The 14142-nt window shown below is 39.4% G+C and overlaps 1 protein-coding gene and 1 pseudogene across 2 annotated transcripts in view; both read right to left on the reverse strand.

Moving 5' to 3' along the window:
* Positions 1-13762, reverse strand: part of C14H11orf65 (chromosome 14 C11orf65 homolog) — a 70387-nt gene extending 56625 nt beyond the window's left edge. For both annotated transcript variants that reach the window (XM_055422982.2, XM_055422981.2), the window contains exons 1-2: positions 13676-13762; positions 1271-1363 (exon numbers count right to left, since the gene is read on the reverse strand). In XM_055422982.2, coding sequence (XP_055278957.2) covers positions 1271-1363; positions 13676-13756 — 174 coding nt within the window. In that variant the 5' untranslated portion in view covers positions 13757-13762. The remainder of the gene's footprint in view (positions 1-1270; positions 1364-13675) is intronic.
* Positions 11239-13313, reverse strand: LOC148775548 (large ribosomal subunit protein uL30 pseudogene; annotated as a pseudogene).
* Positions 13763-14142: the final 380 nt, after the last annotated feature.

Below are 14142 nucleotides of genomic sequence, written 5' to 3' on the forward strand. Positions count from 1 at the left end.
TTGCATTGTTGATGGGAATGTAAATTGATATAGCCAGTGCGGAGAACAGTGTGGAAATTTAAAAAGCTCCACCTTAAAGAGCTGCTGCTGCTGCCGCTGTTGCTGCTGCTAAGTCACTTCAGTCGTGTCCAACTCTGTGTGACCCCATAGACAGAAGCCCACAAGGCTCCCCCATCCCTGGAATTCTCCAGGCAAGAACACTGGAGTGGGTTGCCATTTCCTTCTCCAGTGTGTGAAAGTGAAAAGTGAAAGTGAAGTCGTTCAGTTGTGTCCAACCCTTAGTGACCCCATGGACTGTAGCCTACCAGGCTCCTCCATCCATGGGATTTTCTAGGCAAGAGTACTGGAGTGGCTTGCCATTGCCTTCTCCGCCTTAAAGAGCTAAAAAAGAACAATTATATGACCCAATAATCCCCTACAGGCATATACCCTGAGAAACTATAATTCAAAATGACACATGTACTCCAATGTTCACTGCAGCACTATTTACAATAGCCAGAATATGGAAACCTAAATGTCCAATGACAGATGAATAGATAAAGAAGATATGCTACATATAAACAGTGGAATATTCAGTTCAGTTCAGTCGCTCAGTCATGTCTGACTCTTTGCGACCCCATGAATCATAGCACGCCAGGCCTCCCTGTCCATCACCAACTCCCGGAGTTCACTCAAACTCATGTCCACAGAGTCGGTGATGCCATCCAGCCATCTCATTCTCTGTCGTCCCCTTCTCCTCCTGCCCCCAATCCCTCCCAGCATCTACTCGGCCATAAAAAGAAACAGGACTGAGTCACCTGTAGAGATGTGAGTCTGTCGTAAAGAGTGAAGTAAGTCAGAAAGAGTAAAACAAATATATTAACGCATATATGTGGAATCTAGAAATGTTATACAGATTAACCCAGTTCCAGGGCAAGGGTAGAGATGCAGATGTAGAGAACAGATATATGGACACAGGGGGAATGGGAGGGTGGGATGAATTAAGAGATTAGGATTGATGTATATACACTATTTTGTGTAACACTGATAGTGGGACCCTGCTGGACACCACAAGGAGCTCAGCTCAGTGCTCTGTGATGACCTAGATGGGTGGGGTTGGGGGGTGGGGTGGGAGGAAGGTCTAAGATGGAGTGGATATATGTATACATATAGCTTATTCACTTTGTTGTACAACAGAAACTAATATAACATTGTAAAGCAATTATACTTCACTTGAAAAGAATAAAAAATAAAGGTATTTATACATCATAAAAAAATATAACGTCCTTACCTCTTTAGGATTAATATATCTCACTATCTGACGTGGCTCCCCTTTTCTTCTTATGTTAATCAGACGTTTAAAGTGTTGGAATACAGCGACATTCTAAAGGTTAAAACACATAGGATTTTAATGATGAAACTGGGTTTTCTACCTCTAGTTAGCTTTTTGCCTAATTAGGGCAAAATGAGTGAAAATCATGAGACAGATTTTACTGTTGTGAAATAGATTTTAGAAATATTATCCAAACATGGTTTGCTTTCACAAGCCAGGTAATACTGGTATTATTCTCACAGGGGTTTACCCTTAAACTGGTAATTCTATTATTAGGAAGTATAAATAAAATGTCCAAAACTTTGGTTGTATAACTTTTGTATAGTCCAGAGTAATGTAGGAGAAAGACAAAACACAGTCTAGTGGTTAAGTACACCAAGCATGGCATGATATTGTTTGGGCTCAAGTGTTAGTACTTACTAGCTGTGTAAGTACGATCCTGAACAAGCTGCTGAACCTCTGTGCTCAGTTTCTCATCTAAAATATGGGAATGACAGTACTATTTCATACAGCTACATTTAGGAATAAATGAGTTAACATTTGTAAAGCATTTAGAACAGCTTCTGGCACAGAAGAGCATTCAACAAATATTATCTATTATTATCATTACAAAAGCCTCCTTATTCCTGTACTAATTCCACTGATTTACCAACCTTATCTACTTCTCATGTTAGTGCAAATTTAGTCAGACTACTCCAAGCAATTCTTGTATCCTGGAAAGCTTTCGTAACTTTCGTATCTTTCGTAACTTTCCCCTCATACCTTATTCCTCCCCAAACCCTTAATAACTCTTAAAATATTCCCCATCCACTCCTTTGCTTATATTCAGTTCAGTTCAGTTCAGTCGCTCAGTCGTGACCGACTCTTTGCAACCCCATGAATCACAGCACACCAGGCCTCTCTGTCCATCACCAACTCCCGGAGTTCACTCAAACTCATGTCCATAGAGTTGGTGATGCCATCCAGCCATCTCATTCTCTGTCATCCCCTTCTCTTTCTGCCCCCAATCCTTCCCAGCATCAGAGTCTTTTCCAGTGAGTCAACTCTTCGCAAAGGTGGCCAAAGTATTGGAGTTTCAGCTTTAGCATCAGTCCTTCCCCCCAGGATCGACCTCCTTTAGAATGGACTGGTTGAATCTCCTTGCAGTCCAAGGGACTCTCAAGAGTCTTCTCCAACACCACAGTTCAAAAGCATCAATTCTTCGGTGATCAGCTTTCTTCACATTCCAACTCTCACATCCATACATGACCACAGGAAAAACCATAGCCTTGACTAGACAGACCTTTGTTGGCAAAGTAATGTCTCTGCTTTTTAATATGCTATCTATGGTAGATAAAATATCAGATGTGATGTTTTCAAGGTCTGTGGATTGACAACCCAATTATTTCAACTTGCCTTTTAAAAAAAGTTTTATTCTCTTATGCATTTCCTCTTGCATTTTTTTGTCATTTCAAATCTATAGCTGAAGTTCCAGTATTTTGGCCACCTAATAGTTGGACTGTGAAGAAGGCGGATCGCCGGAGAATTGATGCTTTTTTACTGTGGTGCTGAAGAAGACTCTTGAGAGTCCCTTGGACTGCAAGGAGATCCAACCAGTCCATTCTAAAGGAGATCAATCCTGGGTGTTCATTGGAAGGACTGATGCTAAAGCTGAAACTCCAATACTTTGGCCACCTCATGCAACGAGTTGACTCACTGGAAAAGAGTCTGATGCTAGGAGGGATTGGGGGCGGGAGGAGACGGGGCCGATAGAGAATGAGATGGCTGGATGGCATCACGGACTCAATGGACATGAATTTGAGTGAACTCCGGGAGTTGATGATGGACAGGGAGGCCTGGTGTGCTGTGGTTCATGAGGTCACAAAGAGTCAGACACGACTGAGCGACTGAAATGAACTGAACTGAACTGAACTGAAAGAATGCTCAAACTACCGCACAATTGCACTCATCTCACATGCTAGTAAAGTCATGCTCAAAATTCTCCAAGCCAGACTTCAGCAATACATGAACCATGAAATTCCAGATGTTCAAGCTGGTTTTAGAAAAGGCAGAGGAACCAGAGATCAAATTGCCAACATCCGCTGGATCATGGAAAAAGAAAGAGAATTCCAGAAAAACATCTATTTCTGCTTCATTGACTATGCCAAAGCCTTTGACCGTGTGGATCACAACAAACTTTGGAAAATTCTGAAAGAGATGGGAATACCAGACCACCTGACCTGCCTCTTGAGAAACCTGTATGCAGGTCAGGAAGCAACAGTTAGAACCGGACATGGAACAACGGACTGGTTCCAAATAGGATGAGGAGTATGTCAAGGCTGTATATGGTCACCCTGCTTATTTAACTTATATGCAGAGTACATCATGAGGAACGCTGGGCTGAAAGAAGCACAGGCTGGAATCAATATCAATAACCGGGAGAAATATCAATAACCTCAGATACGCAGATGACACCACCGTTATGGCAGAAAGTGAAGAGGAACTATAAAGCCTCTTGATGAAAGTCGAAGAGGAGAGTGAAAAAGTTGGCTTGAAGCTCAACATTCAGAAAACAAAGATCATGGCATCTGGTCCCATCACTTCATGGGAAATAGATGGGCAAACAGTGGAAACAGTGTCAGACTTTATTGTTTTGGGCTCCAAAATCACTGCAGATGCTGATTGCAGCCATGCAATTAAAAGACGCTTACTCCTTGGAAGGAAATTTATGACCAACCTAGATAGCATATAAAAAGCAGAGACATTACTTTGCCAACAAAGGTCCATCTAGTCAAGGCTATGGTTTTTCCAGTGGTCATGTATGGATGTGAGAGTTGGACTGTGAAGAAAGCTGAGTGCCAAAGAATTGATGCTTTTGAACTGTGGTGTTGGAGAAGACTCTTGAGAGTCCCTTGGACTGCAAGGAGATCCAACCAGTCCATTCTAAAGGAGATCAGTCCTGGGTGTTCATTGGAGGGACTGATGCTAAAGCTGAAGCTCCAATACTTTGGCCACCTCATGTGAAGAGTTGACTCACTGGAAAAGACTCTGATGCTGGGAGGGATTGGGGGCAGGAGGAGAAGGGGATGACAGAGGATGAGATGGCTGGATGGCATCACCGACTCAATGGACATGAGTTTGAGTGAACTCTGGGAGTTGGTGATGGACAGGGAGGCCTGGCTCGCTGTGATTCATGGGGTCGCAAAGAGTCAGACACGACTGAGTGACTGAACTGAAAGAACTTATAAACACACAATCAGAATTAAAACATATTGAGGAATCTTGCTCTTCTTGGAACTCTCCTATTTTTATTATAAAAAAGAAATCTAACAAATAGTGCCTTTTAACAGACCTTAGGAAAGTTTATGCATCTATTAAACTTATGGGTGCATTACAACCAGGAATCCCATCACCTACTACTATTCCTCGAAATCGGCACATTATTATTACTGACTTACCAGACTGCTTTTTTAATACACCTTTACACCCTTTAGACCGGGATAAATTCACTTTCTCCCTTATCCTAATCATATCGGGCCTCATAAAAGATTTCAATAGACTATTTTACCTCAAAATATGCTTAACAATCCTAGTATTTGTCAAAATTTTATAGCCAAGGCTTTACTTCCTATGTAACAGCAATTCTCTCATGCATAGATCATTAATAATATACTATAACTACAAAAAGGAAAAATGATATTTTTGACACTGAATGGCCATAATATTCTTTAGACTCTAGAGTAAACTAATTAAAATAAAATCTTTTTTGTAATTACAAAACCGGTTCTTCTGACACATGCAGTTAAGAAAAGGTTAACTTGTTAAAATACTTTTAAGGAGCTCCAATTCTGCCTGGGAAACAAAAACAGGCCTAAGAAAAAACCTAAAGTTAACTCTTCTCATGTCCTTGGGATACACAACCCACTCTATCAAGGACTTCAGCCATAAACAAACTGGTGAAACTCAAAAACAAAACAAAAAGACATTTTAAATTTCAAGCAGAAAACTATGCCTATCTATCTAAAATTACCTACGTCTCAATACATGTCTTTGTTTTTGGATAATATAAAATACTAACATTCAAGACACTTCATAGTTGCTAAAGAAAAATAAGATATATATTTTTAATAAAAAGATATAAGAAATAGCAAATAAAATGATAAATACAAAAATATAAAAAGAGTTTATGACAAATAAAAGAAAATTTTATGACAAATGGATATAACTCATTGCCCTGAACTTTCTTCCTCTTCCTTCTTCATGTCTTATTAGATACAAATTCTTCTTTTATATGGGCCACACCTCTCCAGAATGAAACTACACAGCATGTGATAACCCATCTATTGGTTTGATTTGGCAATGGTAAAAACATTTAATTCTATAGGAACGGACAATGGTCCTGCCTATATTTCTGAACAATTCAAACAATTTTTGCATTCATTCTCTATTAAACAGATTACAAACATTTCTTATAATCCACAAACACAAGACACAATTAAACAAACACATTACACAATGTAACTGCAAATAAAAAATTAAATAAGAGGATATACACAAGAACACTTTTTATTCCTTATCCAGAACAGACTTTACTAGATTCTAATGTAATATAGTCTTTAAACTTATAACTATTATTAATGGAGCTTTATTTCTATTTCCAATCTGTAAGATTCTTAAAACAAAATAACATCAACTTCAATGCCTGTTTCACATTACATAAAAAAGTCACCATTTCCTGAATAAGTTATTTGATCCTGAGAATATCAAAAGTGCAGAATATTCACCTTCTTTTAGGGTCTGTCTTAAAAGTATAATCATCTTCCTTGACACACTGAACAGAGAGATTCAACAGCTACATTTCTCTTCCAAGGACAAGGTCAAATATATTTGGATATGAACAACATTTCATTTATCAAGTTGTTCTGCATCAACTTTTCAATAATTTCACTTAGGAAAAAATATTTAAATGTTTGCTCCTAATCCTTTGCCCCAAATAACCCAAACCACTTAAAACACAGTCAGATCCCATTTCTTTTTATATTAAAAAAATGTATATACTATATGAAGAAAAAATCAACTCATTAATTCTAAACCACAGCCAAATACCAGTCCCGAACAGATTTCTAGATAATTTTTTTTCTCTCTTTTAGACTGAAATATTTCTTAAGAATGTTTTCATCATTGTCACTTTCCTTTCTTTCTATTGCTAATATAGCTTTATTTGTTTTAAATTTTTTAAACTTACTGCAAGGAGATATCTTGACAAGAGCAAAAAAACATTTCGAGGAATTCAGGGACTCTTCTCTTCCTCTGTGCATTTGGTACCAGGACGTATTGAATAAACAATGGAAACCTAGGAAATTAATCTTACAGGGAAAGGGGTATGCTTGTATTTCCCCAGATGGATCCAAAAAACTCATATGACTTCCGCTTCAGAAGATTCAACCTAAGGGGGCCCCCAGCATTCAGACTAGAGACGATACAACAAAAAATTCAGGAAGAAGGAATACAATACAATACAAGCCATGGCGACTTTAAAAATTTCCGAAAAACACCGCACTCGAAGTCATCGACCTTATGATCTCCCTACTTGGGGACAGATAAATACCCTTACTAATCAAACTGAAAATCTGATTTCTCAACAGGGAATGCCTCAGAATCCTGAAAATACTTTTCTTCGCTATGCTTGCTTTGCTTGTTTTTGCCTCCCCTGCTGGAGCTGAACCAATTAATCACACTTACTGGGCTTACATACCTAACCCCCCTTTATTTCAGGTTGTAGTATGGACGGAGAGAAAACCAATCATATTAACCAATGACTTCATACATACGCCTTCTCCCTGGAGCCTTAAAGGGCCCTCACACCCTGGAGAAGAAGGGAAACTAATTAATATCTCTCTAGGTTATGAAGTTCTTCTTTTATGTATGGGCCCAGCAGAATTATGCATAAACATTAGTTGACAAACTTGGGCTTTTGCCCTGCCTCCAAAAGAAGACTTTCAGACACCACTGCCCATTCCTTGTCCGTGAATCATATTTATACTACTGAAACTTTAGGGAAAGAATTAGAGAAAGAACAAAGAACACTATGCAAAGGATTTACTAATAAAAACTTTAAATATTTTCCTGTTCATTGGGACAAATGTCAAGCTAAATCAGAAAAATTAATATTTGTGGCTAATCATACAATTGTTGATTGGGGACCACATGGTATGTGGTTATCTAACTGCTCAGATGATATTAATATGACTATGTGTGATTATATTACTCAAGTCACATGGAAAGTTACTAATACTACAATAGAACATTACCAAGACAGAGGACTTCTTGGATGACTTGACAGTGGAATGGCGCCCCCTCGTCCTCAAATCATTCTTGATAAACAGATTGGGCCTAAGCAATGGGACATCCGGAAACTTGCTGCAAACACCAAAGAACTTGAGACTTAGATTGCATTTCACAGAGACTAATCATCCGTTCCGTCGCTCAGTCGTGTCCAACTCTTTGCGACCTCGTGGACTGTAGCCTACCTACCAGGCTTCTCCGTCCATGGGATTCTCCAGGCAAGAATACTGGAGTGGGTTACCGTTTCCTTTTCCAGAGGATCTTCCCGACCCAGGGATCGAACCCAGGTCTCCCGCATTGGAGGCAGATGCTTTAACCTCTGAGCCACCAGGGAAGTCATAGCAATAGCAATTATTTCTTTCGCTATAATCAACCATATTTTATACAAGGTTATATTCCACTTCCTTTTGTTATAGCTACAGGAAACTTACAATTCAATAAGACTTCACATTCGGTAACTTGCATAAATTATAAATTATATACTTGTCTTAACTCCTCTATTTCCTTGAGAAATGACTCCCTTTTGATTCTTTGATCTCAACATAATCTGTGGTTACCAATAAATCTTCAGCGGCCCTGGGAAGAAGGTCCTGTGGCTGGACTTGCTTCCTGATTACTCACTAAATTGCTCTGACGATCTAAACGACTCATTGGATGGCTGATATTTGGCATTTTGAGATTAATAGCTATTTGCACCACTGCTGCTGTCACTGGTACTGCTTTACAAACCTCAGTTCAAACATATAATTTTATTCAAAATTGGACTAAAGATGCCCATACTATGTGGGCCACTCAGGCTCAGATAAATAAAGATATTCAAGAAGAAATACAAAAACTGAAAAGAGCCATTGGGTTGGAGATCAATTAACAAATGTACAAAAACAAGTGATGCTAAAATGTGATTGGAATTCTACTCAATTTTGTGTTACTCCTTTTCACTTCAATAATAATGCTTACAACTGGGAACAAATCAAATTTCATTTGCAAAACATACATGATAATGCTTCTCTCATTGTACAGTTATTACAAAAAGAAATATTTGAAACCTTTTCTAATAATCTGCCCTCTTACACTAATTTGGAAACTTTAGCTGAACAACTGGCTGATCAATTATCGGGGTTAGACCCATGCGGATGGTTTCAAAGCATTACCCACAGCATCGGGTCTGGAACTGTAATTTTAATGACTGTCTTGGCAATTATATTTGTCATCTACCATTGCCTTCTTACAAAGATCGTTAAAACTAAACAAACTCTTATGGTCAGAACTCTTTTTGCAAATATTATAAATAAATAAGGGGGAACTGTCAGGGAGTGTTTAACAGGAGGATTCCTATGTGCTGTTTCTCACAAGTCCTTTGTTTCTTTTCAAGTGGAGTGAGCAAGCTTCTCCAAGAAACCAGGACCATTGTGAGAGACAGGCTTGGATCGCCTCTAGTAAACATTCTCTTTACGACAAAACTGCTTAGTCTCTTCCCCCTTTTTCCTTGAGATATGGATTGTCTCCTGACCTTGTGACTATTATTAATCCCTTGTTTCCTTGGTAACGGTCACTGTATGTTTGGTTTTCTGATCTTTGTCATAGTCGTTAAGAAACTTCTTGTACCACAGCCTATATATACTCACAGAAAAATCATTAAGGCACCTTTGCTCCATCAGAGCTTGGGTCCCTTTCTTTCTTCTTTCTTTCTTTCTCTCTTTCTCGCTCCTTGGCTGATTCCTTAGAGCGTAGAGACCTGTCTTGCCCACTCTCCTGCCCGGGCTTCTACAACTCTCTTGAGAAGGTGCCCTGTGCCTTCACTTCCCCTCAAGAGAGCGCCCAGTGCCTTCCTGGGAAAAGCAAGTCCTGCGTCAAGGACTTTATTGGTTTTCTGCGTAAACTAGGGAGTATCAGCTTCTTTCTCTCTTTCGCTCTTATCGTCGTCTCCGGACCACCAAGTCCCTGGTCCACAAAGGACCCCAACAAGCCAAACCACCAGGTCTCCGGTCCACAAAGGACCCCAACAGAGTACCAAATCCATGCTAGAACTAGCTTTCCCAGCTAGTTCATGTAAATTTTTTAAAGATAAGCTTTCAGCATTTGTTTCTTTTGACTATGCCTTGTGGCATGTGGCATCTTAGTTCCTCAACCAGGGATCACACACACCCTCTGCACTGGAAGTGGGGAGTCTTAACCACTAGACTGCCAGGAAAGTCCCTTGTTTTTTTTTTTTTAATTTTATTTTATATTGGGGGGGAGTTGACTTACAATGTTGTGTTAGCTTCAGGTATAAAACAAAGTGGTTCAGTTATACATATATATGTATCCATTCTTTTTCAGATTCCGATTTGGGTTTTAAGAAGAGGACTGATCACCAGGGAAACCAGAAAATTCCATCTTGAAACCCAGAAGAGATAAGTGTTGGGCATTTCCCAGTCATAAATGGCATAGTGAAAAGTGAAAGTTGCTCAGTCATGTATGGCTCTTTGTGATCCCATGGGCCACATAGTCCATGGATTTCTCCAAGTCATAATACTGGAGTGTGTAGCCTTTCCCTTCTCCAGGGGATCTTCCTAACCCAGGGATCAAACCCAGGTCTCCCACACTGCAGGCAGATTCTTTACCAGATGAGCCACCAGGGAAGCCCAAGAATACTGGAGTGGGTAGCCTATCCCTTTTCCAGCAGATCTTCCCGACCCAGGAATTGAACCAGGGTCTCCTGCGTTGCAGGCAAATTCTTTACCACTGAGCCACTGGGAAAGCATACGACTACCACCATGTTCTTAACAGGAAACACCCTATTTGGCTTGAAGGGAAAACAGCCACTTTGGTAACCTTTGGTCTTCCATAGCGCATGGAGCCAGAGGAAACTGGCAAGGTCAGAGTCTGGGTAAGTGGCAAGTAAGAGACTGGAAAGGTCAGAGTCTGAGAATGCAAGGCTTTTTCACATAAGATGCCTGAGTCCCTGAGCAGGATCTACAAGTATCCAACTTCCAAGAAAAAGCTGGAGTATATGCATGTTTTCCTAGGGAAAGGGTCCATCTCTTCTCATAAAGCCAAGAGTAGGTTAAAATTCTGAGATAGAGAACAGCACTAAGCCAGTTGCAGACAAGAATGAGGAAGCCACCAGATACACCACCTACAGCCAGTCATATCTGAGAGCTTGCCAAGCTGTCACTGAAGTTAGAACATGGACTCACAGCAGAGACAGTCAAGCATTGTTTTTCTGCACTTCTTTCTAACTGTACTTCAAGTTCTTTTGAAAACAAGGCCCTGATCTTGGTCCACTGCTATCTTGTATTCATTCTTGGATATTAATTCACCAACATTAAACCCCAGGATAGAAGATGTGATAAGACAAGACTCCCTCCCCTACAGAGTCTTTTGCTGGTTTCAGTGGTGGACAGTGGTCATCACAGAAAACACATAGGAACTTTTCCCTGGAACTGAGGTGGGGTGAAAAGTGCCTGCTGTGATTACTATCACCTTTTCCTTGACCTGTGACCTCCAGTTTCTGAAGATATAGCAGAAAATAATCTTCCTTGAAGATAAAGGGTAACAAATTCATAAAACAAAAACATAGTCTTCCAATGCCCTTTGCTTTCAGATATTCTGGGTTTAGTTCAGCTGCCAGATAAACTGATCGATGCATTCATCTTGACAGCCAGGTGAGCCCACCTGGTAGCGTGATAAGCCACTGAGAGCTGGAAAGGGCACTGGAACCCTGATATCACCTGAAAATCCTTTCCTGGGAAGACAGTTTCATGAATGAGGTCTTTCAAGCAAATGACACCAAACTTCCCCAGGTGCTCCTCAATCACTGTGTCAGAGAGAGAACTTTATTCTTGACCTTGGCTTGTCTGTGTTTCAGGATGAGCTCCTGAAAAGGCTTCAAATCTGGAAATCCCTAGGTCACCTGGGCTTCCCCGGTGGCTCAGATGGTAAAGAGTCCACCTACAATGTGGTAGACCTGGATTCGATCCCTGGGTTGGGAAGATACCCTGGAGGAGGGTATGGCAACCCACTCCAGTATTCTTGCCTGGAGAATCCCCATGGACAGAGGAGCCTGGTGGGCTACAGTCCATGGGGTCACAAAGTTGGGCACAACTGAGTGACTAAACATACAGCACAGGTCATATAAGTTTCCACTCCACAAAGTATTTTCATGGTTTAAGGGGTTACTTTCATAAAGATACCACTGAAAATATTCTTCAGATGAAGTCTTGCAATGGTCCTCTGCACCAGTAAATTCACCCCATTAATCCTTTGGGTGCATACAACAAAGACCAAGGAATGTTTATCTGGCACTTCCAAGCAGTGAGGTTTCACTTCTAGTCATTAGAACCACACTCTGTCATGCAGTTGATGCCAGGAATTATGTAGGAACCATTCTAGTTGCTTATACTTGCACTCTTTTTCTTTCCTTTGCTCTTTCCTTTGCAAAAGCTCCTCCTTTGCCTGGGTGACTCTGAGGGCCTGATAAGCCTTCCTCTTTTTCAGGACATTTTCTGGAACCAAAGGGATCTTTCTTTCTTGGCTCTTGCTACACCATCTTCCCAACACTTCAGGCTGCTCAGGGTTTGTTTCTTCTTATGCCCAACAGCTAATATCCATCTACCAGCAGATATTTGACTAATTAAGACATATCCACCTGCCTGCAGCTTTTAGTCTTGAAGTGACATTGGAGTCAACTGGCATAACTGTTACATGTATAGACTTTCAATTAGCCCCATTGTCTATAGCCATTTTCCTTTTAGCCCTTTAGAATTACTAAATCCTAGGGTTCCAATAACAAACAGGCTCTTATTAGTGCCTCTTTAAGTATGTCTAGGTAAATCTTCTACATAGGTATGTCCATAAGATACTACCATTTATTTTTAGTTTTCCAGACATAAGATAAAATTTCTTATTTGCTCATGAACTCCCTTCTCTTTGTTATCGGTGAACTTTCAAAATATTGTCACTTTATTTGGATTCTGCTGCTAATAAGTCACTTCAGTCGTGTCTGACTCTGTGTGACCCCATAGACGGAAGCCCACCAGGCTCCCCCGTCCCTGGGATTCTCCAGGCAAGAACACTGGAGTGGGTTGCCATTTCCTTCTCCAATGTGTGAAAGTGAAAAGTGAAAGAGGGATAGAAAGTGAAAATGTGTGCTCAGTCTACCATTTTATTAAAACACACACACACATACTTGTTTATATACAAGGCTTTTCTACTGAATCTCCTTAAATTCAAGGATGTATTTTAAAGAGCCCAGCAGTGTCAGGAATGTAATCAGTGTTCAAAGGTATGTGACTGATTGGATTTGAATGTGGAAGAGAACAAATTACAAATGACAGAAAAGCTTAGGCCTAGATGACAAGCATGATGTTAGATACTAACAAGGGAATAATAGATTTTCAAGAAAAAAAAATTTTTTTTAGTGTTGGAAATCAATCATTATGCCCTAGTATAGGCAAATAATGGAAACTATTTTTCAAGACATCATTAACTGTTATGAAATTATTTTTGTGTGCTAGAAACAGACATACCACTTTACACACAGTGTTGATACTATCCTAGAGAGAAGAGAATTCATTTTACCTCTTTACTCTCACCTAATCCAGTAAATCAACTTGGAATATTCCTTATTGGATAAGAAGACCACAGAGCATACTGTAACACAGCAAGAAACTACTATATTAATCCAGATATGCATTATGTCCTCAAGAGTAGGTACTCAATAAATATTTAATCAGTGAATGCATCCCTAACACTTGCTTGCAAACCTGATTCCAGAGTCTAGAAAGAAAGTTTTCAGAGGTGGAAACCAAATAAGTCTTGATTTCATTATAGTGGCCATTATCAAAGTACCTGACCTAGATCAGAAACTCAGTAAATAATTGTGAGGCTAATAAGATAATTACCATTAACTTTTTCAAACTTTAAAAAAGTCTACTTATCAAGCAAATGCTGGTGTATGACTCTTTAATATAGTAATCCTAAAAGCCATGGAATTTTATAAACAGTTGAACTATATATCAATTATATCTCAATAAAGTTGCAAAAAAAGAAACTCACAAGGAAACTTTTCCAGGCATTCTGAATAACTCTGGCAGCTCTATCTTTCCTTTCAAATTCTGATTCCTGTTTCAAAGCCATGTGAAAGTCCTAAAATAAAATAAACAAAGGAGTATATTTTAAATTACTTTATATACTCCATCATGAAACTGTCACTAGAACTTCATGAAAATCAAATAGAAAGTACAAAGGAAATACTGAAAATGATATTTGGCATCAAAATAACTAAAATAAACATTAAAATTGACACCTTTAACTGATAGCCTCTGTTCCAATTTGCTTTTTATTGAAGTATAGTTGATTTACAATATTATATTTTTTCATTATTTTTAAAGATTATACTCCATTTAATGTTACAAAATTATGGCTATATTTCCCTGTGCTGTAAAATATATCTTGTTGCTTTTCTACTTTATACATAGTAATTTGTATCTCTTAACCCCCTACCCCTATTTTGTTCCTTCCTT

The sequence above is a fragment of the Moschus berezovskii genome, chromosome 14, assembly GCF_049115385.1.
Source record: "Moschus berezovskii isolate FMDL1 chromosome 14, NW_MosBer_1.0, whole genome shotgun sequence".
Classification (NCBI taxonomy): domain Eukaryota; kingdom Metazoa; phylum Chordata; class Mammalia; order Artiodactyla; family Moschidae; genus Moschus; species Moschus berezovskii.